This window comes from Lutra lutra, chromosome 5 (assembly GCF_902655055.1).
Source record: "Lutra lutra chromosome 5, mLutLut1.2, whole genome shotgun sequence".
In the NCBI taxonomy this organism is placed as follows: domain Eukaryota; kingdom Metazoa; phylum Chordata; class Mammalia; order Carnivora; family Mustelidae; genus Lutra; species Lutra lutra.
Window position 1 is genome coordinate 8,085,813 of NC_062282.1, and position 24,877 is coordinate 8,110,689.

The 24,877-nt window shown below is 50.6% G+C and overlaps 1 protein-coding gene across 1 annotated transcript; it reads right to left on the reverse strand.

Annotated features, from left to right (window-relative positions):
• Nucleotides 1-418: 418 nt before the first annotated feature.
• CMBL (carboxymethylenebutenolidase homolog) lies at nucleotides 419-19,196 on the reverse strand. The gene is given in 7 exon segments (XM_047729011.1): nucleotides 419-1,299; nucleotides 1,873-1,964; nucleotides 4,030-4,078; nucleotides 4,081-4,174; nucleotides 8,302-8,409; nucleotides 10,384-10,617; nucleotides 18,995-19,196. Coding segments are annotated over 6 exon segments (738 nt in total). The 5' UTR covers nucleotides 10,599-10,617; nucleotides 18,995-19,196; the 3' UTR covers nucleotides 419-1,119.
• Nucleotides 19,197-24,877: the final 5,681 nt, after the last annotated feature.

The following is a 24,877-nucleotide window of genomic DNA, read 5'->3' on the forward strand; positions in this document are numbered from 1 at the left end:
AAGTGGAAAGGCCCTCCCCAGGGTCCCACCTGATGGAGGGGACATCCTGGAGGGCCTAAGCTGGGGTGGGAGGGGAACGAGGTGGCCTTTCTGGATCTGCAGTCTCAGAGGGGCCAATGGGGGTGTTCAGCCTAGGGTTCATGGAAAGTCGGCAGGCCGCAGCAAGAAGGAAGAGCCTTTCCTGGTGCAGACCGGCTCTGTCCCAAACGGCTCCTCCCAGCCACATGTGGCCGCTGAGCGCCTGGCATGGGGGCCCAGCCTCCCAAGGAGCTGAGCTGGTTCGTGGGATTTAATCTAAAGTAACTCAAATCTAAACACTGAAACTTGACCCTGTACCCCTTCCAAGTGATGCAGCTCCAGGCCCTTGGCCTGGAAAATGCCCTGTTTTAGAAAACCACTTCCTAGGAGACAGTCACTATAATCCATCATTCTTTATTAGCTTTTAGAAAAAGCCACACATTCAAAAAGTAAGTTTATTGGCTTGATGTAATTAGGTCAATGAAACCCTATTTCAACTTCAGGATTTCTCACAGTGCGATGTATGAACGTGACAGACCGATTCGTATTAGGACAGACAAATGCCCCATGAAGCTGGGCTTTGAATCTGAGTTTATAGTTCACGTTCTTCATGGCTATGCCGTGCTCATCATCATAAAGGATGTACTTAATTAAAACACAAGCAGTCCACATCTGAGCTGTCAGCGGGTCCATAAACAGCCCTAAAGATTTTATTTATTTGACAGAGACAGACACAGCGAGAGAGGGAACGCGAGCAGGGGGGAGTCGGAGATGGAGAAGCAGGCTTCCCACTGACCAGGGAGCCCCAGGCAGGGCTCGATCCCAAGACCCCGGGATCATGACCCGAGCTGAAGACTGAGCCCCCCCAGGCGCCCAGCAGCCCTAGGTTCTTACAGTTAGGATATTACCCTATCATTCAAATTCTTTGTTTAGGGGCTTTTTAACATGTTAAAAGTTAAATTATATCATGCATTAACAGAGGAAATGATGAGTTTCAGGATTCCCTGGGTCATATAAAGTGAAAATTAAACGATCCAAATACCCCAAAGCATGCTTCTGGGTGCAGGCAAGCTGTTTTAAGGAAGTTGCGCTTGGCCGCGGCTAAACATACTTGTGCAGCCACTCCAGTAAATTTCTTCTTGCTTCGTCAATATAGGGCTTGTCTTCCGCTGAACAATCTTCTCTCTTTCGATGCACGAAGCCATGGGTTTGCCCAGAAAATGTTTTAATTTGATATTCCACTTTGCAGTGTTTTTTCAACTTCTGGGTCAGCAAAGAGACCTGACAGACAAAAGGATTTCATGATAGTATGATTTTTTTTTAAGATTTTATTTATTTATTTGACAGAGAGAGATCACAAGTAGACAGAGAGGCAGGCAGAGAGAGTGAGAGAGAGAGAGAGGGAAGCAGGCTTCCTGCTGAGCAGAGAGCCAGATGCGGGGCTCGATCCCAGGACCCCAAGATCATGACCTGAGCCGAAGGCAGAGGCTTAACCCACTGAGCCACCCAGGCGCCCCATCACCTTTATAACTTAACATTGAAAATAATTTGGAGCAACAAATGAACCTTTGGGACATTTTCCCTGAAAAGTCAAGTCATATTATTAAATATAGAAATGAGAAGAGGGGCACCTGGGTGGCTCAGTCAGTTAAGCATCAGACTCCTGATTTCGGTTCAGGTCATGATCTCAGGGTCATGAGATCAAGCCCCGGGTCCCGCCTATGCTCAGCAGGGAACCTGCTCGAGGATTCTCTCTCCCTCTCCCTCTGCCCCTCCACCCACTCACGAGCACGCACTCTCTCTAAATAAATAAACCTTCAAAAAAAATGAAAAGAGGAAATGATGCCAACTTACTTGCTCAAGGGGAATCACAGCATCATTTTCAGCAAAAATGAACAACGTGGGGTTCTTTAAACTGTGCACGTCTTCAGAGTCCTTGATGATGCCTGGAAGATGGGGACAGACACGTGGGGTAGGATTTCCAAACATGGGCCTCAGAAACCTCTGTGGGTTTGGTTTGATTTTTCAAAGTAAAATATGTGCTTTGGGGGTTCAGTTTATTTCCTTTTCAGTAATTCTACAGAAGTGACCTGGCCTACAAAATCAGTCTCAAAGAGAAACTTACCTAGCTAGACCTTCCTGCTCTCTACTTCATGAGAAGTCAGGCCAGAAATAGTGGAATTAGACCTTGCTGTCTGCTTGGCCTGCCCAGAGACAGGAGCAGCCTGAAAAACACTCCCTTGTGTGACGATGCCTTCCTTTACAAACGGGGGACAAACTCTCAAATCTGGACCATCCGGCCCCTCCTGTTCTAGAAGTCTCTCACAATCCACAGAAGCCCCACAGCATCCGACCTCAGTTTGCCAAGTGGCTTCATACATAAGGTGAGGGAGCTGTTTCCCAGGATATTGGTGCTCCGACCAGACCACGGTTGTGACATCACAGGTATGACATCACAGGTGTGGTACCCGGTCCTCACAGGACATCTGTAAAAGTTACCTTTCATCCTTGTTTCAGAATTTTAGCGTGCATTTGGCCTAAAGCCTGTTCTGCCCCGGGCATTCAGACCACAGCCGGGCATCTGCCCATGACCTGTGATCCGAAGCCATCTTAAGGGAACTAGTGTTCAAGGAAATTATTCTGACATTGTGAAGGAAGTTTTATTCAAGAAGGACCACCAGAATGAGGTCTGGCTATAGGAGAAAGAGATCGCTCAACCCGAATACCAGGACAAGTGGGGATTTAGCGCCGAGGAGGAGGGCGCGGGGGCAGCGGGTGGAAAATAACTAAGGGCAAACATCAGAGTGAGATGGATTCTGGCCAGAGGACGTGACAGAATTCCGGCTCACGCGATCCAGAGGGTGGGGGGTGAGGAATGTGGTCAGACATCCAAAGTTGGGGGATTCTCACTAGGCTGCCCCAATGGGCCAAGGACAGAGCCCAGTCGGGGCCCCCCCAGAAAGAGGACTCACAGAGGAGCCTGGCTCAGGTGTGGTCGGGACAGGGTCCAAGTCAGTAGGAAGAAGAAAACAACGGGCATCTCCTGCTTCCATGTCTGGGCAGCACAGCAAAGGCAAGCAGCCCAGAGGGCCTCCCCTTCCCTGTAGCCCCTCTCTAGGAGGCAGGGAGCCACAGGAGGGCTGGCCACGCTCCCTGACCCCCTCTGTTAAGGCCACCATGCATCGCTGGACAGCAAAGGTTCCATGCCCCCAGGCGTCTCGAGTCCTGCCAAGCAATGCGCAACAGCGGCCAGAAGGGGGAGCCGGCGAGGCGTCCACGCAGGAGAGCCTTCGTTTCACACAAGGGGACGGTCATCCCCGTTGTGCCCAAAGCCAACTGACAACGTATTCTCTTTGGTGTAAGTTAGTATATTTAAAGGATTTTTTTTTTTAATGCTAAAGTAAGCAAAATCACCACAGCGAACAACCACTGATCCAGATAGGAATCCTCGGTCTGTAACTGTAGGACATACGATCATGAAAGAAAACCGAATTCCCTTCTGTCTTTTTTTTCTTTCTTTCTTTCTTTTTTTTTTTTTTACATGTTTATGGTCCGCTCCTCCAGTATGGACCTAGTACGCACGTCCCCGCGCACACGCGCTCTTGCTTCGTTGCCATGACAGCGGCGGTGTGTCCTGCTGGAGCGTTACGCGCCGCTACCAGGCTCTTCCCTTCCTTCCCTCCCCTCCCCGCCCCCTCCCCTCCTTCCTTAGCCCGCACCCAGTAGCCGGACCCTCCCGTGTCGGGACGGCGGTTCACGGTGTCCCCTCAGAAGGAACGCGGCCGGAGAGTCACCACGATCCCCGGAGATACACGTTACCCCCTTCGCCCTTGGGCTCGGGGACGGTCCCGACCGCACAGCGCGGGGACCGGGGCTCCGGGTCCAAGCTCGCCTCCGGCACCACCCACCCGGCCCTCCCCTCTCAGGGCTGCCGAGCCGAGCCCCTGCGGACGGGCTGTCCCCCCCAGGCCTCCCGCTTCCACCGAGTCCGACGCGCGAGGCGGATTTAACCGTAGACGGACACCCCCGCCCGGAGCCCGGGGTACGTCATCATCAACGTGGGTGGACGGCCACGCCCCCCCAGCAGAATCCCACGACGCCGATGCGCTGCGCGCCGCACTGCCGCTGCAGGTACGTCAGCACGGCGTCCACCTCCCTGGAACAGAAAGTTCGGCAATCAGGGGCGCCGGGGTGGCTCCGTCGGTGGGGCCACCGCCTCCGGCTCAGGTCGCGATCCTGGAGGCCGGGATGGAGCCCCGCATCGGCTCCCCCTCGGCGGGGAGCCCGCTCCTCCCTCTGCCCCTCCCCTCCCGGCTCGCCCTCTCGAAGAAAATCCTACAAAAAGCGAAAAAGGCGGCTAGAGGCCCCTTGTAGGTGGACTCTGAAGAGCCAGCCTCGGAGACGCAGACGCGGAGCGGTCGCCGGTGCGGGGATGCGGGGGCGGGAAACACCGGACGAGGGGCGCGGACTCCGGTCCGGAGACTGGCGAGCCCCGGCCTGTAGCGTGCTGCGGGGCAGAGTTAGTGACGCAGTCGATGCCGCTGCTTACCGTGCGCGCAGGTCGCGGAGAGCGCCGGCCGCGCGTGTTCCCGCCACCGAAAAGAAGGTAACCCTGGGACAGGACAGCGGTGCTGCCAAAGGCTAGGGTGGCAGTCATTTTGCAATATATAAACGTGTTGAATCAACACTGTACACCTTACACTTACACATTATGGGTCAATTATATCTCAATTAGGCGGGGGCAGGGGGCGGGCAAAAAGACAATCGAGAGGCATTTTGTGAGCACCCCGTCTCTCGCCCCCTCTCGCCCCCCCCGCAGGGGGCGAGCGCGTGACAGCAGTGCTCGGACATGGCAGTCACGGGGCTTCCGCAGCAGCTCTGCCCTCCCCCGCGGCTGCCGCAGTGATGCACATCGCCCCACGGGTCTCCCCACACGTCTCTCCACCAAGCACAGCCTCCTCCAACCACCTGACAGAGCGGCGGGCGGGCTCTTTGCAAACCACAAATCACACCAGCCCACAACCCAGATGAAAGCTGCGCCCTGGCCTTCCACAGCCTCCCAGTAAAGGCCAGAGGCCAAAGCACAGCGTCCTAAGACCTGATCCCAAGATCCACCCCCGCACGGAGCAGCCCAGCCTGCTCGCCTCTGACAGACACGAGCCCCAGCCGGGCAGCTCCCGAAACTTCACTCCCGCAGCTAACACCCTGACTCGGGACCGCTGGTCTCCTTCCGTGCCCAAAGAGCAGAGCGGGACTTGGAAAGTTGTCAGCACGATGTAAGCCAGAAGAACACCAGAAGTGGCCCTGTCTTTGCAAATGGTTTATTTGCAAATTGCTTGTTGGGAACTCGGTGTATTTCCAGCTAGAAGCAATACACCCAAACGGAGGTAGGGAAGCAAGACCAGGCAGAAAGTTCTGGTTTGATCGAATAAGGAAGAAATGCTACAGCTTAAAAAAGAGAAAGCAAGCCATTCTCTTGCACTTCCTCTCCCTTTTGATCATAGCATATCCTGGAGCACCTTATATGGATTCTACTGCTAAGTACAGGGCACTTACAGTCCTCATGTGAGTGGTAATTAAGTAATTCCGCAAAACATGGAAAGAGCAACAGTTCTTCACATGTGGGGTTTTAATTTTTCCTCGGATGCTTTGATCTCAAAAGTAACGGCCTTAATTGGAGGAGACGAGGAGGAAGAGGTCACTTCTATAAAAACACTTGAGCTCGTGTGAACATGTCTTTGCTGGTGCTGCTCTACATGTGTTCCCTACTTTTCTGGAAGCACCAGGGTTCAGCTTTGGATGAAGCTCTCCTCCCACCCACCAGTGCTTGGTTCGTATACCTTGGGGGATTCTGCACTAGGTTCCAGTTGTGAAGTGTGTGGTGCAGGCTGACCAGCAGAAAGCAGAGCCATTTCCTGGCCACAATGACTGATTCCAGGACAGACCTATGACTGAACCATAGCCATGAGGGCAAAATCTGAATTTTGCTGAGTTGCTGGAAAAGGGACCAATGGAAGGCTGGAGCTGCTGCAGCCATCTTGTCACCCAGCAGCAAGAGCTGCCTCAGAATGGAGCCAGTGTACAGGCAACCTAGTAGAGAAATGTGGAAGGCAAGTCCCAGAGATAGTTTCTGTACTGGGAACCAACCCCTGCTTCAAGCCAGAAACTACCTCTTTTAGCATTCAAGATGGGTTTTGTGTTACTTAGGAACACACTTGACCAGATACAAGGATTTCAGTCTCCTTTCAAAGTGAGTGTTTCTCTCTCTCCCCGCCCCCCCACCTTTTGTTTTGTTTTGTTTTGTTTTGCTTTGTCGTGGGCAGGGAGAGGGGTGGGACAGAGGAAGAGGGAGAGAGAGAATCTCAAGCAAGCACGGAGCCCAACATGGGGCCTGATCTCACGATCCTGAGATCATGACCTGAGCTGAAATCAAGAGTCACACGTTTAACCGACTGAGCCTCCCAGATGCCCCAGTGTTTCTCTGTCTCATTTTTGTTTAAAATGCATGGCTCTCCTTTCCCCTGTGGAACAGTACCGCTGGGCTGCTCCAGCATCTGCCAGCAGCGATCACTCTGCTTTGTGCTCACAAATGGCAGGCAGCCCCCCCCCCCCGAGTTTTTCCTCAGAAAGTCGCAAAAGGTCCTAACTATTCTCCCCCGACCCCAGCCCCCCATGGAAAGATGAATTCCACAGTTGCATCCCGGTTTCTGTGGTTCTCTTGTGTTTCTACTTCTAATTTTTCTCTCCACATCTGGCTTCATTTTGGTTTTCTTGGGGTTGTAGGTTAGGGGTGCAGGTCTCCTGGGAGGGACTAGGAAGAGGTTAAGTGTGCAGGAGGCTTATCCCCAAGAATCTCGGGGCCAACACTGAGGACAGGGAGGGAAGGACACAGAGCCAGGCAGGGGGACCAGCCGGCTGTGACAGTCTCCACACAAGCCCCAACCAGCTCCTCAGGGAGGCTTGGAGCCAGGGTGGCCGCCGAGGGTCCCCCTGACTTGAGGTGAATGAGCCAGGCCTACACAGCCCTGCAGGAAGACTGCTCAGGATGGGGCAGAGGAAGACAAGGCAGCTGATGTCCCAGAGACAGTCCCCCGGACCACTGCTGGGCTGGTCTCCCGCCCACAAGTTTGGCCATGCCGGGAGCTCCCAGCGCAGCCCGCAGCACAGGCCCTGCGAGAAGGGGTTCCCAGTGAGTGTGGGGCATGAAAATGGGGTTGAGAAGCCAGGTGGGGGGCACTCAGCAGGGCCCCAGGCCCCTTTGGGCTAGGGGCAGAGGTCCGCCTGAGGTCCACCAGCCCTGGGTGCAGCTCTTGAAGGGCATTCTGGTGGGAGAAGGAACAGAAAGTTCCAGGGACCGCATGCCCATGGGCAGGGCCCCACATTCTTAGCAGTTTCCCCAACCTCAGCTGGGGGAGCAGCTTATCAAATCCAAGGCTCACGTCCGGTGACCGGAAGGAGAGGGTTCAGAAGGACAGATGGCAAGGTGATTCGGGCTGGTGTTGGGGGAACCTCCTTTGCCCTGGGCTCACACTGACTTGTTCAGGAGAAGCTTGGCATCAGAGAACCTTCCTGGCCCTTTCCCCCTGCACCCTTAGCCCAGACAGAAAGAGCTGTCTGGCGGCAGCTAAGCACTCTATTCCTTGCTTCTGGGCCACGGGAGCTAATTCAATAAAAAGCTGAATCCTGGGGGGATCCCCCCTCTTGTACTTCTCACTGCCTCCCTCGACCCTGACAAGATGGCAGTCCTGGTCTAATGGGCCTGGTGTCAAGACCTGAAGTCTCTCAGAGGGGGAGGTGGGGGGTCAGGTCTAGGCTCGGGGAGGGGACAGCCCTTTGGGTTTCCTGTCAGTTGAGCCCTAATGGGGCAAGCCCCTGACCCAGCTTCTTTTCTCCGCCCACTGCCTCGACTGGTTCTGGAGCCTGGACAGGAAGGAAGGAGTGTTGACCCTATGCACCTCGAAAGCACCCTTGTCAAGGGAAATCGGGCCACCACAAAGTGGTCCTTCCCCAACGTTCCCTTGGCAGGAGCGCCACAAAGTTGCTCAGAGAGGGAAGCAGAGAGCCTGCTGGCGTCCCACCTTCCAGGCCACACACAGGCTCCATGAAAGCCGGTTTCCTTAGGCATTAGCCATGGCCCTGGAAGTCCCACACGAGGGAGGGTGCAGGGTGTCTGAATAGTGAAGCCATACCCACTTCTCCCTGCAGCCTCCACTCTCCCGGGGGTCCTGGGATGGGAGCGGGGGGGTGTGTGGAGGGGTGGCACAAACATGGATGATAACTTACTTATCAATCTTCCTGGCATCTCTTGTTTTCAACCACTCCGGGAAGGTGGACCAGTCCCCAGACGGGTGCCATGGCTCCTGACCTACGAAGAAGTCCGGGACGATGGTCCTGTCAAACAGGGACATTCATTGCTCTTCATTCGGAGCTGCTGGGCTTTGCTGACATTCATGAAGAAGCCTGTTACGTTGGGTGATTCTGATTCACAGTGGGACCACGAAAGCCAAGTGTGATCGCATCAGAGAGGCCAGCCGGCGCCAGGCCAGACCACTGGGGATTTCACAACCATAGGTGCGAGGCCTCTGCCAGCCCTCCTTGGAGCCCAGCCCATCTGAAATGACAAGGGAGCCCACGGGCACAGTCCCCATGGGACGGATGACCCAGGAAGGAGCCCCAGAGCCCCCTCCCCCACCCCGGGAGGAGCCACCTGGCTCAGCTGGGCCTTCTGCGTTAGTCCCAGGTCAGAGGGTACACCTGGGTCGCACATCCAGTCACGATGACCAAGCAATTTTCCCCCAGCCTCCGCCCAGGATGCCGACAGGGCACAACCTCCTGCTCAGAGGGAAAGGTCTCCTGCAGGTTCTAAAACAGGCGGCAGAGAGAAAACAAGCCAGTTCCCCTGAGTCCGTGTCCCTCCTCCATGCGTGTCAACCCCCTGCCCCCCATCCCAAGGCTGGGTCCACACAGCACCAGCCCGAGACTCGCTTCCTAGAATAAAGGCTGTGGCCACAGATGGAGGAACCCGGCTCTTCCTGCCAGGGTGGAAGGAACCCTGGAATCTGGGTCAGAAGAACCCAAGTTCAAGCCCCAGTACGGCGCCCGCCCACGCCGTGACCTTAACAAGTCACTTTTAGCCTCATTTTCTCGGTCTGATGAACAGACGGCCCTGGCCAACCTCGGCGGGTTATTCTGACAGAAAAGGGAGTTGGATAAGTGGGAGAGCTCTGTAAGTCACGGTGCCTTTGCTCATTGTTTGTGTTCCGTCTCCAGCTAAGGACCCACCGTAGGACAATGGAAGCCACCACGCCAGGGCCCAGCCTGCGGGGTCACTGGGAGATAAAGGACACATTCCTGCAATGCCCTCTGCACGGGGTCCATCCAGCTCAGCCTCGGGACAACCGGGGTTGGCTACGGTGCTTCTCACTGGGTTTGCCCCTAGTAAGTCACGTGGCCTCCTGTTCCAGACATCTGGGGGCATGAAAAAGTGAAAACTCAAGCGCAAACCCTCTTTGCCATCTGCACTAACGCTGAGTCACACAACAGTGGGCGTGTGACCTTCAAATCGATTTCTCTGGTAGGAAAACAAGGTCAGTGCACACTGGATTTGCAGCTTTTTGAGAAAACAAAGGAAATCGCCGTGTGCCCCACTCGGGGCTGGTGGGTCGTAGGCTGTCTGAGGCTAGAGGGAAGGACCGGCCCCTCTCCTCCATGTTTACGGACACTGTGCCAGGACCTGGCGTGATGGGAAGCGGACAGGTGTGTTCTCAATACTTAATCCGGCAAAGGCCTAACCTTCAGGAGAGGAGTGAGGTCTCACAGCACGGTTCTGGAACTCGGACAGGACCCTGATCGCTTGTGTTTAGCATGTGTTTCGCCCAGGCTTAATCATGGGTCTTCTGCTTGTAAAATCTGACCCGGCTGAGACGTGTCCAAGGCCAAGGAGCAGATCCATTACAGAGCCGGCAAGGGAGGCCGGCCCTAGGCACCCTGCACCCTGCCCAGGCAGGCCCCGCATCCAGCAGTAACTCCCTCTGAGTCAAGGGGTCTACAGGCCCAAGCAGGGCAAGGAGGAGCCGAAGCCCCTGGTGGGGGGGTGCGGGGCAAGGGGGGGGCCCACCAGGGGGTCTGGGTGCAATGGCAGCCTCTGGACGCCAGGTGGTGTTCAGCTCACGTGACATTCCCCATTTTCGGGGGGGGGGGGGGGGGGGGGCGGGGATGTGGTGCTGGCAACAAGAGATGAGGAAGTAGTAACCTAACTTAGAATGCAGGTGGGGCTTTTGGCTTTGGTTTTGTTTTCCCTGAAGGGACCGTAACAGATCACAGAATCTCCAGGAATTAAGGAAAAGAACAGAACTTCCTACGTACGTGTATCCATTTCCTGCGATCAGGTCAGCCATGTATCTGGTGTTGGGCAACTGCCAGCCAAATATATCTTGAATGACGATCACAGCCTTGCCCGTGTGGAAGGGGGGCTTGGTCACGTAAGCCTTGATGTGCTCGACTTGAACTTCCTGTCCCATCCCTCCATACTCTAGCCTGTGCCCAATGTCACACGGACAAGGGTGAGCCTCATTAGCCATTGCAGAGATTGAAGGTGGGCTACAGAGAGAGAGAGAAACATGCATTATGTTCTGAATGGTGCAAATCCGAAGATGATAAACAGTAAGTAAACTAAAATCAAGAGTGTAGAAAAGAATTCATTTTAACTATTTGCATCGTGTATTTCATGGAGGAAATCGCTGGTAACTTGTGATTCTGAGTGGGGCTAACAGGAATCCATTCCCATTACAAACACTAGAAATACCAGAGGGAATGTAACCAACAGTTAAAATTAAAATGGTGGAGCCCAAAAGGGAACAATCCCCAGCCAGGATTGGACAGGAGACTTGAAGCCAGGGTCATGGTGGCAACGAGCAGATACTGAGTGAGCCCAGGAACAAGCACTAATACCCCCTGAGATGGGGATTTGTGACAGACTCCATGCAGTGTCAGAGCCCCCAAGGTTTATATTTGGGGGGGGGGGGAGAGAAAATAAATAAATAAAACTCTACCAACAAGGACTAGGACAAAGGTTAGAAAGCCCAGGGAGGGAAAAAAGAAACCAATCCCCTGAAATTTCCCCTCTCCCTTCAAAGTAGGAATTTGTAGGCAGTGAAATGAACCAAACAAGTGACCCGGGGCAGCGAGATCCCTGGGCACCCGGCGAGGCAAATGCAAACCTCCTTAGAGCAAGACTTCCACAATCCAAGACAAAAGACGCTACCCCTGAAGAGGGTCGGCAAAGGGGACAGCCTGAGGGTGGCGGGGGTCTGGACACCATGTGCCGGGAGAGCCAACTGGTTTTGCTGGTAGACGGCATGGCGGGGGAGGAGGGTCAGACAAAGAGGAGTTGGTGACGATGAGGGTTTTTTGCACCGAGCAACCTGGAAAGGGGTAGCGTGTCTTTCAACAAGAAGTGGGAGACTCAGGAAGAGCAGGTTTGAGGAGATCGGGTCTTAAAAGTGGGGTGGTAAGTTGGAAACGTCTGTCGGACAAGCTGAGCGGCAGCTCCTAACAAGATCAGGGCAGGGGTCCAAGCGGGAAACGACAAGCTTGAAAGACTCAGCAATCCCCAGCCCAGCCGTTTTTTTTTTTTTTTTTTTTTTTTTTGGGCGGATTCCATACACATGAATTTGCCTCGTTGCAAAATTTACTGCAACTCCAAAATCAGTATTTGTCATGCTTTCGCCATCATCCACGGACTTCCGTAGAGCAGTGGCAGATCTGAGTCACTGACACACGCGGTCCCTGCCAAGGTCGAACAAGGCAACGCTCTCCCTCCTCATTGAGCCCCCACCGCACACAAGGATCCGCTCGCTATTTCTGTCGGGTCCCACAGCTTCCGCATTTTGCACTTTCGATGGCGACTTCATTGTTTATGAACAGACTCCAGGCGTAGTGCTGAAGAGCCGTCTCGTGATCCTAAGGGCTGCCATGTGCCCCCAAAGATAATGCGGACGGTAGACAAACCCGCTGATGGCAGGTTCATGTCAATGAATCAACTCTATTATTAAGTAAGGCGTCTCTACTGAGAAACACACATAAAACGGGGTGACCCACTGACCAATGCACAGAAATGGGACCAGAGGCTCAGAGCGGTGGTTCGGGACCTTGCTAGTCTGCTATCCACCTGACTTTATCGACCCATGACTACGTTTGGCCCTTAATGCGGGTTTTAACTGCACGGGTCCACGTACACGTCGCTTTTTTTCCATAAATACACTCTAGGACCGTAATGTATTTTCTCTTTTTATAACTTTCTCAACATTTCTTTTCTCTAGCTTACTTCATGGCAGGAATACAGTATTTAACCCATATTAACATGCAAACTATGTGTCAATCATCTGTCTATGGTACCGGCAAGGCTTCCGGTCAACAGTAGGCTACTAGGATTACATTTTGAGGAGTCAAAGTTCTAGGCAGATCCCTGACTGCACAGTGGTCAGCGCTCCCAGCCCTGGTGTTGTCCAACTGTAGTGTAAATAATGAGAATCAGCTGCACATCGTATTTAAAACCTTGAGAGTGAATGACATCAGGAAGGGAACGACAGTAGATAAAGAAGAGAAGGATCTAGAAGTTCCAGCCCTAGGACCCTCACCATTAAAGGCTTTGGGGAGTAAGAAGGAACAAGCGAGCGAGTCTGAGAAGAAACAGCGAGTGAGGGGGGAGGAACCCCAAGTCATGGGCCTGAAGCCACATGAAGACACAGTTTCTAGGAGGCAGAGTATAGACCGAGACCTTCTGCAAGAAACCCTGAGAGGGAGACAGGGCTAAGCAAGGTGGATGTCAGGGTGACCTCCACGAAAACAGGTCTGGAGGACCGGGGTGGGCAAGACAGCAGCAGGCTCTCTGATTGACGTATTTCACTTAGCATAATACACTCTAGCTCCTTCCACATCATTGCAAATGGCAAGATTTCATTCTTTTTGATGGCTGAGTAGTAGTCCATTGTGTGTGTGTGTGTGTGTGTGCGCATGCACACACACACATACATACATACCACTTCTTTATCCGTTCATCAGTCGATGGACACTTGAACTATTTCCATAGTTTGGCGATTGCTGGTAATGCTTCCATAAACAACAGGGGGTACATACTCCTTCGAATGTGTATTTTAAAATCCTTTGGCTAAATCCCTGTAGTGCAATTGCTGGGTCGTAGGGTAGCTCTATTTTTAACTTTTTGAGGAACTGCCGTACTGTTTCCAGAGTGGCTGCCCCAGTTTGCATTCCCACCAACAGTGTGGAAGGGTTTCCCTTTCTCTGCATCCTCGCCAACACCTGTTGTCCCCTGTGTTGTTAGTTTTAGCTGTTCTGACAGGTGTGAGGTGGTATCTCATGGTGGTTTTGATTTGTATTTCCCTGATGATGGGTGATGTTGAGCATCTTTTCATGTGTCTGTTAGCCATCTGGATGTCCTCTTTGGAAAAATGTCTATTTATGTCTTCTGCCCATTTCTTAAGTGGATTATTTGTTTTCAGTGTGTTGAGTTTAATAAGTTCTTTATAGATTTTGGATACTAACCATTTATCGGATATGTCATTTGCAAATATCTTCTCCCATTCTATAGGCTGCCTTTGGTTTTGTTGACAGTTTCCTTGCTGCGCAGAAGCTTTTTATCTTGATGAAGTCCCCATAGTTCCTTTTTGCTTTTGTGTCCCTTGCCCCTGTAGACATGTCTAGGAAGAAACTGCTACAGCCAAGGTCACAGAGGTTGTTGCCTGTGTTCTCCTCTAGGATTTTGATGGTTTCCTGTCTCACATTTAGGTCTTTCATCCATTTCGAATTTATTTTGTGTGTGGTGTAAGAAAATGGTCCAGTTTTATTCTTCTGCATGTGGCTGTCCAATTTTCCCAACACCATTTATTGAAGAGGCTGTCTTTGTTCCATTGGACATTCTTTCCTGCTTTGTTGAAGATTAGTTGACCATAGAGTTGAGGGTCCATTTCTGGGCTCTCTATTCTGTTCCATTGATCTATGTGTCTGTTTTTGTGCCAGTACCATGCTGTCTTGATGATTACAGGTATGTAATAGAGCTTGAAGTCCAGAATCATGATGCACCCAGTTCTGCTTTTCTTTCTCAGGATTGCTTTGGCTATCTGGGGTCTTTTTTGGTTCCATACAAATTTTGGGATTGCTTATCCTAGCTCTATAAAAAATTCTGGTGGTATTTTGTTAAGGATTGTATTAAAAGTATAAATTGCTTTGGGTAATATAGACATTTTAATAACATTTGCTCTTCCGATCCAAGAGCATGGAAATGTTTTTTCCATTTCTTTAAGTCCTCTTCCATTTGTTTTCTAAGTTGTTGGGGTTTTTTTGTTTTTTGTTTTTTTTTTTTAAGATCTGATTTATTTGACAGAGATCACAAGTAGGCAGAGAGAGTGGGGAAACAGGCTCCCTGCCGAGCAGAGAGCCCCGCCCAATGCAGAGCTCCATCCCAGAACCCTGAGATCATGACCTGAGCCAGAGGCAGAGGCTTAACCCACTGAGCCACCCAGGTGCCCCAATTTCCTTAGTATTTTATGATTTTCAGAGTATAGATCTTTTACCTCTTTGGTTAAGTTTATTCCTAGGTATCTTATGGGTTTGGTGCAGTTGTGAATGGGATTGATTCCTTGATTTCAGTTTCTGTGGCTTCATTATTGGTGTCCAGGAATGCAACAGATTTCTGTTCATCGATTTTATATCCTGCAATTTGCTGAATTCATGTATCAGTTCTAGCAATGTTTTGGTGGAGTCTTTTGGGTTTTCTACAGAGTATCATGTCATGTACAAATCGTGAAAGTTTGACTTCTTCCTTGACAATTTGCATGTCCTTAGGCTGATTTCTTTTTTTTTTTTTAAGATTTTATTTATTTATTTGACAGAGAGAGATCACAAGTAGATGGAGAGGCAGGCAGAGAGAGAGAGAGAGAGAGAGGGAAGCAGGCTCCCCGCTGAGCAGAGAGCCCAATGAGGGACTCGATCCCAGGACCCTGAGATCATGACCCGAGCCGAAGGCAGCGGCTTAACCCAATGAGCCACCCAGGCGCCCCCTTAGGCTGATTTCTTACCTGACTTGTCCTATGGGGCTGCGGAGAGAGACCCCAAAAAATCGTGGCCATTTCAAAGTGCCCTTGAGCCTGGTTCTTTTTTCTTTATCTTCAACTGATACCCACTTTCTAGAAGGGAAGTTTATGGCCAGGAGAGCCACCATCTGGACTGATCTGCACAAAGGGGCAGTGCCCAGGACAGCCTGGGTATGGAAGGCTGGACTCCAGCCAGACCCATCAATGGCACAACACTGGTCTGTGTTCTAGGTCAAGCAGATTTTCCAAGGACCTCTCTCCGCTGTGGCTCCCAGGGAAAGAACCTCAGGGCAGTTCTACTGACTGGAGGACACACACAATGTCTGGACATCCCTTTCAGGATTTTGGCTTTGCCCCGCCCCTCCCCAAATGATACATTTGTTAAAGGAGACTTTTCAGAAAAAAATAAAAAGATGACTCTCATAAGATTTTTTTTTTAATGAACACATTAAGGATTTTATTGTACTCATATAATAGGAGGGAATGAGGCAGCTGTGACAGCTCGTTGGAAGGGAGAAGGAAAGAGCACAAACGTATGCGGAGTAAAGGCATCAGGAAAGGAGAGAAACCTGAGATCTCGAAAGGAGAGAAAACAGATTTTTCCACAGGTGGGAGGAAGCCAACTGATCCTCCACCAGAGGGGACAGAAGTTACTAACTCACTGGTTACCAGCGACTTACAAAGAGTCATGGTGGCACCAAGGGGCCAGAATCAGACGACCCAGAAGGGTGTGCCACCGATGACAGAGGCTGTCCCCCAAAAACACAAAGTTTCTTCTGTGTGACATTCATCATGAGGTCACTCACGGTGAGCAAAAGGTTTCCTCCTATTAGGGGAAACCCACACGGATGGGACAGTGGGTCTGACACAGACGGTGGGAGCCTCATAAAATGTGTCAAGGAGGGCTTTTCTGGAGCACCTGGCTGGCTTGGTCCGTACAGCATGCAACTCTTGATCTCGGGGCTTGAGTTTGAGCCCCATGTCATGTGCAGAAATTACTTAAAATATTAAAAATAAATAAATAAATAAACAGAAGAAGAAGGGCTCTTCTGTTTCCTAGCAGGTGGGCTTGGCAGTACTCACTGGCCACCTCGAGATTGGATCTGTGTCTCCACTAGTGAAGCCTCTGGAAGTCAGAACGCTCCTCATGGCGCGGCCCTGCAGAGGAAACCCCGACTGGCACCTTTAGGAGGCCACACTGGCTAGCAGCGCTAACATCTCACCATCCACCCGTGACCTTCATGCAAGATACAAGAAGACTGTGAATGACCTCAAGGCCCACTCTCCCAAAGTGACTTACAGTCCCTTCACCAAGCTCCTCTGAACTCTCTTCTCAAATAGACCCTGATTTGGGGGTTTCCGATGATGTCTCTGCCACGTTCCATTCTAGTAAGAATCCCTCTAAGTCAGCTTCACAGAATCCCTGACTCTTCAAATCTAATCTGGTTCCTCATCCTCCACTGCCAACACCCACACCCCACCCCTGGGGTGAGGTCTGATCATGCTGGCTTGTCTTCTGTAAGAACCCGTGCAGTCAGTTTTCCAGAACTCCCATCCCCTGTGATGCTTCCTTCCTCTTAGCCATTTTCCATCCACTGACCCCCGCTCCACTCTTTGGCTCTAAATTCCCACTTTTTTTTGTTATTTCCGGAGTTGAGCCCAATCTCTCTCCCCCACTGTAAAACCCCACTTTACTGGTCCCTACCCCTATCCCGATGGTCCTGAGTAAGGTCCATTCTTTAGCAAATGCCATGAGTGAATAATTTGTTCTCCCACACCCTACAGTCCTGCTTCACATACCAAGGGTTTCTACAATATCACAAGTCAAGACCCATGGGGATCACTGGTGCCTGTCTGATCTGCCAATTCCCAGGGGCTAACAGTCCTGTCCCCTCTCCTAACTGGAACCTTTCTGAGGCATTCCTTTGCCCCATATATCTCCATGCTTCCTGACTCCTCTCTTGAACCAGTTATAACACCTGCCTGGTTCCCTTTTTCATGAATGAAACAGAATTTTTTAAAACGTGCTCACTAAAAAAAAAAAAAAATTGGGGGGGCGCCTGGGTGGCTCAGTGGGTTAAAGCCTCTGCCTTCGGCTCAGGTCATGATCCCAGCATCCTGGGATCGAGCCCCGCATCGGGCTCTCTGCTCAGCAGGGAGCCTGCTTCCTCCTCTCTTTCTGCCTGCCTCTCTGCCTACTTGTGATCTTTCAAATAAATAAAATCTTTAAAAAAAAAAATTTTTTTTTAAGTAATCTCTACACCCAACATGGGGCTCGAACTCACAACCCCGAGATCAAGAGTCACATGCTCTACCAATGGAGGCATCCGGGTGTCCCAACACGGGCTCATTTTTATATCTGTATGAGAGTTAAGATTTTACCTCTCGCTGATGGAACAACATTCCCTTTTTCTCACTGGAAGTCGAAAAGCAAGAAACGGGTGGTAAAGCATGGTCCAGTGAGTCTGGCTTTCCTGCTCTCATACCCTCAAGGATTTCAATAATTCATAAGTCAGACTTCTCTATGCAATGACGTTCTCCAACAGAAACAGAGAAAACAGATTTCGACGAGCAAAGGGAACCAGCATCAATGGGACTGTAACCAGCAACGGTATCAAGGAATAAATCGCTAGAAGCTTCAGAGATTTGGAAACCATCAGCAAGCCAAACACAGGCTAAAAGGAACCAGGAAGGCAGTGGCTGAGAGGGAAGGCTCGGTGTTTTCCCCGTACTGGGTAAACAAAGCAGAAACTTGCCTGGCCACTGATTCCCGATCTTGAAACTGGGAAGGCTCAGCCATCGCCCTACTCATCCGTCTACCCCACAATGATCCTCCACACGCCAACTCCAGATATTTATTTGTCAGCAATCCTGCCTGTATTTTCCGGAGGGTACAGGTCTAGGCAGCATGCATTAGAAAGGCAGACCGATCAGCCTGCTGGCCTGCAAGCATGCCAGTCACGTGGCCGCCTTTGGCCTTCTCTCAAGTTTTCCTGAGGCCTGGAGAGCCCTTGCCCCACACACCTGCGGGACTCACTTCTGACCACCTTATTTTCCGTGGGCTTTGAAAACAACAGGTTGTATTTGCCCCAGGCACAGCCAGCCCAGTCAAGGGACACGCAGCCCTAGGGTCAAGGGTAAGAATGCTTGCTTAAATTACTAAGGAATACAGATATTTTGCAGATTCCAAACCTCCTGAGGTGGAAAAGACCTCCAGGCCACAGACAAAGTGGTCACCTGCTAGTATGACCTCATGGGCCTCCAATCAGCAGTGTCCACCTTCTCAGGAGATCCCCTCCCCGAATTCTGCCCCTAAAAGCCCTCATTTGCAAGCCATCGGGGATTCTGGACTTCTGAGCATTGGCTGCCTGCTCTCCCGGGTAGCGCCACTGTAATAAACGAGCTGGCTCTCTCCTCTGCAAAAGCTCGGTGTCCATTTTTACCGGCTTACTGCTTATCTGGTGGGCAAACTCTCCCTTGGTTCCGCTACATTTTGATGCAGATGTGCTCATTCTCCCCGCAGGCTTATGCTGGTAAGAACCAGACAACCAAAGGTCCAACTGTAGGTCAGTAATTCCAGAGCATTCAGTGGCTATGAAAGAAAGGCACCAGATAAATGGAAAAACTTAACACGAGTTTCCGTATTGGCTAAACTATGCAGGACAACACACCAAGGCGGGCTGGCCAGGGCTGCTTTTCCGCGGTGACAAAGTACAGTACCGCTTTGGTACACAGTCAGGTTGTGAACAAGGGCTTTGATCGTCTCGTGACCTGCGCGCACCACGGACTCGCTCTACCTCCTGCAACGCGCGCGCGCGAGAGCGGAGCGGGCTGCGCGCGTTCCTGGGCCCGCGCAGTGCACGTACCTGTCCGCCGCCCGGAGCCTGCGTTCTCCCCGCGCGCAGACTGCCCGCCGTGCCCGGGGACTGTCGGGGCGGGCGGGGCGGAGGCGCCTCCCGCCGGGACGGAAGTGGACGCGCTGAGGGAGGGCGGCGGATCCCTGCGGGCCAGTGCCTGCCCCGGATTCCCAGCCGCCCGCGAAGGCCGGGCGGGAGGGAGGGAGGGGGAGGGACGGGGAGGGGAGGCCTGGAGGGCACGGGGCGGGTGGGGGAGGGGAGAAGGCGGGGCGGGGAGAGGAGGGGGCAGGGAGGCGGGAGGAAGGCCCGAAGCAGGAAGACGCGCGGCCCGTGAAATTTGCATGAGCGCCGGCCTCCTAGGACCTGGGGCTTCCCTGTGGTAAATCTGGACTAGGCCATTTTTTAAAAATAAATTGTTACATAGTTCCATATTCATTGTTGTCCCCCACTTCATGCTTTGGTCCCCGAAAGTTGTCATAACCAATTCCGTCGGCTGCAAATGTTAAGAAAAGAGGAAGAAACGCGGATGAGGAAAATCAGTGACAGTGGAGAAAAGAGGGGGACAGCTTTCTGAGGCCACAAGAAGTTAATCCCAGGTTTTAGGACCCCAGAAGGAACCTTGCTAATGTAGTTGCTTCTAATCGGAAAATGCGTGAGTCCAGACTGAGGATGACTTTTTCCTTCAGGGATCTTTCGTGCAGAGAGAGGGCAAATCTTCAGATAGAAAGACCGCGGGAGGAAGGTTTGTGAGGGAGACAGCTGGACGGTTCAAGGGTAATCTTACAGCAAAGGTAGAATCACGATGCTCGCAAACGTATGAAAATGACCCGTGTTAAAGATTTTACGCTCCTCATTCATTAATGAGGGATCCAGGCAGTTGGTAGAACGCGTTCAGAGGCGCAGGGGTGGCTCCGTTAAACATGCGGCTCTTGATTTCAGCTCAGGTTGTGATCTCAGGGCTTGTAAGATCAAGCCCCCCACCAGTTCCACAAGCCTGGAGCCTGCTTGAGATTCTCTCTCCCTCTTCCCCTCCCCGGGCTCACATGCACTCTCTTTCTCTCAGATAAATAAATAAATAAAATCTTCAAAAAAGAAAAAAAAAACAAAAAAAGAAAGAAATATTTTAAAAGAACAGCTCAAAAGAAAAACCCCCCAAGATCACATATTTGCATTTATAAAGAGTAAAAAATTGTTGAAAGTGTAGAAGGAGGCAAACTGGCTTTCTTCCAGGGGATGGGAAAGGAGGGTGGGTGACACAGGACAGTCTCAGTGTCTACCATTTACGTGCAACTTACACAATTGTCAGGCATCTCCAAGACATTGAAAGATGAGAATCAGCCTGGAAGACATCCTCTAGACAAGCCTAGTTTTCCATCTATACACAAAATTGTTTCTATAAGACTGTTTTGAAGCACCTTCCAGCATCTTGGAAGTACCATTGACATAAAGACTAGATACGACTAATGACACGACATTTTTCTCTATTTGCTAATTTGGCTCCCTAAGCATCATTACTAACTTCTGATTTAATAACACAGTGGTTGACGCGCGATAGTTCATAATCTCAAGACTCTATGCCTTGCTGCAGTTTGCCAGCTCAGTGTTAAATTTACTTAAAAAAAAAAAAAAAAGTTGCCTCCCCATCAGTCTCAATTAGCAAAATGTGCTGTAGATTCAAATGTTATGAGGCAGCCCTTTATTACAAAATACGCCTCTGCCACAGTATTCAAAAGCAATTAATTCCTACCATTTTCCCACCTTGTTTCCTAAAAAGATCTAGCAGATCCTTTGTACGGTTTTACTCATCATTTAACTTGTACCTTTCACTAGAACCCAGCTGGACTCCTTCCTGCCCTGCCCTTTCCTTCCTGCGGCTTTCCCACCTCGGGGAGAAGGCGGCCCTCTCCTACTATTTATACAAATCATCTTCAGCTTTTAGAATTCTTCTCCATGAAGCTTGCTTGAGTGCTACAACTCTTCTTTTTTTTTAAAGATTTTATTTATTTATTTGAAGGCGAGAGTGAGCAAGAGAGAACACGACCAGGGAGGAGCCGCAGGGGGAGAGGCAGAGGGAGAAGCAGACTTCCCTCCTGAGCGGGGAGCTTGAGGTGGGCTCCGTCCCAGGACCATGGGATCATGATCTGAGCCAAAGGCAGAGCTTAACCCACTGAGCCACCCCGGCTACAACTCTTTTGCAATCCCCTCATCTACATTCCTAAAGAACTATTCCTTTGGCATTTTGTACTATAAACACAGTCACTGGGTAAGTATCATGTTCTCATGGAAGAAAGCCTTGTTTACACAAATGTAGTGACCTGAGGTTTCTCGGAGCAGACGCTATGAGTATTCTGCTCTTAAAACACCAGAGCTCAATGAAGAATGCTTCCCATTCCTGTCAATTTTCCTTAACCCACAGACTTGTTCCTTCTCTTTGGATTTGGTTTCCTTAACTATAAAATGAGGGATGACACCAGATATGATTCTCAAATTTTAGCCTCCAAATCCCCTGGAGGGCTTGGGAAACCAAAAGGCAGGGCCCCAAACAGAGCCTCTGATCCAGAGGGGTCCAGGATGGACCTTGGGAATTTGCCCGTCCAACAAGATTTTGGGTGATGATGCTGACGTTCCTGGTCCGAAGACCACACTCTGACAACCAAGACCAGAATTAGGGACTAGCGAACCCACTTAACTGATCATCAAAACCACTTAGGAAACTTGCAAAGGAAATTCGGATGTCCTGGGCTCAGACCTCCTGAGCCAGAATCTTCATAATTGACACAGGGAGAATTCGTTATTTCAAAAAAGCTTCCCTGAAAACCCTTATAGTGGACAGAATTTAGGACCTGATTGAACTAGATAATCTGTACAAGTCATGTCCCTGTCGACCCTTCCATGGTTTTATATCCTGAGTTCAGCAAGAAAAGCCCAGCTGAAGGACGACAGGTGCAACTCCCAGGCTAGAATATCCCCTGTAACTCAATCAAACTGGAAACATACAAGAAAGGGGATTTCTGGGGAAAATGGCTGAGTTTAGCCAAGAGGACACACTGCCAGCCCATCTCACCATAGTGGGCAATGTTCCCGTCCTCCCCATTGTTATCTGCTGGCGATACACTTATTTATCATCAAACAGATTCCTTTATATCCCAGTCCGAAATGTCTGTAATCAAATTATTTTACTGCCTTGGAATTTCTCCAAAATAATGGGTAGGTGTTTAGGGTTGGTTTTTTTTTTCCACATCTGAATAATTATTCAATTATCACCAAGAAGCCACCAAAGTGTTATCACCAAGAACACACTGAGGGGCAGCCTTACACATAAATTCTTGTTTCTATCCTGAAATGCACAAATTTCTCACAACACCCAAGATGGCAGTTTTTCAGATTCCCCAATTTTAGTTCCAAATTGCTCTGGAAAATTCATCACACAAGTTAACATTTAACCCAGGCTCTTAAAAAAGTGTTTAAAGTTACATTCTTACAGAAATACTTGGTGTCAGCGGACACTAGGATTTCACCGAGTTCCTTAATAGGCGGAAGAACTATGACTCAGCAGACACAGCAGGTTATCTTTCCAAAGTTGTTTTAGTTTTCCTTATGAAATGGGGAACTAAAGTCCAGGGACTGAATGAGCCCAAGCTGAATTAACAAACGGGGTAAAGGCAAAGCTCAGGAAGACTGATGACTCTGCTAAAACCCCATGATTAACACTGACCTTGAAGGCAAGGTCACGAAAAGTATTCCGTGGAACTGTTCCTCCCAAGAAATCTTGGAACACCATCAGAAAAAGTGCTGGTGTGTTTCAGAACATCTCGAAATAATACCTGAGGGAGAACATATTCCAGCTCATCTGTTACCACTTATGGGGCCACGCTGCTGACTCAGTTCCCACCCCCGACCTCGCAGCCTCCGATGCAGCTGGAGGTAGCCAGCTGGGAGATCGTCGTGTCTTGTGTGCTAGGCAGGCACTGCCAGTGAAGACAGGTCAGAAAGCTGAGTGGAGAAGAAAGCAACTGGCTTCTAGAGGATTCTTCGGCCAGTCAGCCATCTTGTCACTTTCATCAATCTCTTTTTTTTTTTTTGTCCAAGTATGTAAGTTACGGACAACATGACATTTGCCCCTCAAAAAAATGTGTGGTAGGGGCACCCGGGTGGCTCAGTGGGTTAAAGCCTCTGCCTTCGGCTCAGGTCACGATCCCAGGGTCCTGGGATCAAGCCCTGTATTGGGCTTTCTGCTCAGCAGAGAGCCTGCTTCCCTTCCTCTCTCTCTGCCTGTCTCTCTGCCTACTTGTGATCTCTGTCAAATAAATAAATAATCTTTAAAAAAAAAAAACGTGTGGTAGTCAGCCTCCAAGATGACCCATAATGTGCTCCTTCTTCTGGGAATTCACACCCTCGTGCAGGCTCCTCCCACAAATGGCAGGGCAGAGAACACAGAAGCAGTGTGTCTCTTCCGGTTTTGGGTTGTAAAAGATGGCTTCCATCTTGCATTCTCTCTAATGCACTTTCAGATCACTTTCTCTGGGGGAAGTCAGCAGCCATGTCATGAGTAGTACTGTGGAGAGGCCCATAGAGCAAAGATGGTCCCTGATCGATAGCCACGTGCCTGGACCATTGCAAACTTGGGTCCCCCAGCTCCTGTCCAGTTTCAGGTGACCACAACACCAGCCAGCATCTTGATGGTGACCTCCCGAGAGACCATGCACCAGAGTCAGCTGGCTGAGCCACTCCCGGGCTCCTGACCCTCACACACAGCAGAATAGTAATTTCTAGTGTTTCAAGTTGATAAGCTTGAGGCTAAATTGTTACATAGTGGTAAATAGTTAATACATACCTTTTTACACTATTGCCCCACATTTGTTTTGGGGGCTTCCGTCGTTTTTTGTTCTGTGTACCCATATCACGTTCTTTAGTTATCATGGTTTTTTGGTGGATACTCAAGTTCTTCTCTCCATCTTCAACATCATCTTGGCTCTTTCTGACCCTTTACTCTGCTGTATTAATTCTGGGATCTTAGTGTCAGCTTCCGTGAAAAATACCTAACAGGGGGCGCCTGGGTGGCTCAGTGGGTTAAGCTGCTGCCTTCAGCTCAGGTCATGATCTTAAGGTCCGGGGATCAAGCCCCAGCCTCAGTGGGGAGCCTGCTTCTCTCTCTGCCTCTGTCTGCCTCTCTGCCTGCTTGTGATCTCTGTCTCTCTCTCTCTGTCAAATAAATAAATAAAATCTTAAAAAAAAAATACCTAACAGGATTTTAATTAACTTTTTCGTTCAAATGGCACTGATATGTTAATAAGTGATTTGCATGATTCCTGAGTGCTTTCCCGTGTACAGAGCAGACCCTTGTCCTGGGTCAGAGCCTCGGTTGAGCCTCAATGAAAGGGCCGTTCGGGGGTAGTTGCCCCCAGAGAAGAGAAACTCTGCCGGACAGGGCCGGAGATGAAATCAAGCCTATTTTTCTTTCCCCGTCTAATGGGTTAGTTGCAATTTTTTCTTAAGGATTTTATTTATTTATTTGACAGAGAGAGATCACGAGTAGGCAGAGAGGCAGGCAGAGAGAGGGGGGAAGCAGGCTCCCTGCTGAGCAGAGAGCCCAATGCAGGACTCAATCCCAGGACCCTGGGATCATGACCTGAGCTGAAGGCAGAGGCTTTAACCCACTGAGCCACTCAGGCCCTTCTGCAATTCTTAAAACTCTTTCTTTGAAATGGCCTCTTCTCAACCTTTAGTTGTGGGGTTTGTTCTGCCCGTTTTCAAGTTGATTTCTGGGGTATTTGGGATGATTTCAGAGTGATCTAGTTGTAGTGTGAAGCAGCGAGCCCGGGGGCCTCCTGCTCTGCCACCACCTTGCCCGCACACTCCCTGCATTGTATCGGTACACCTGCAAGGAGGAAG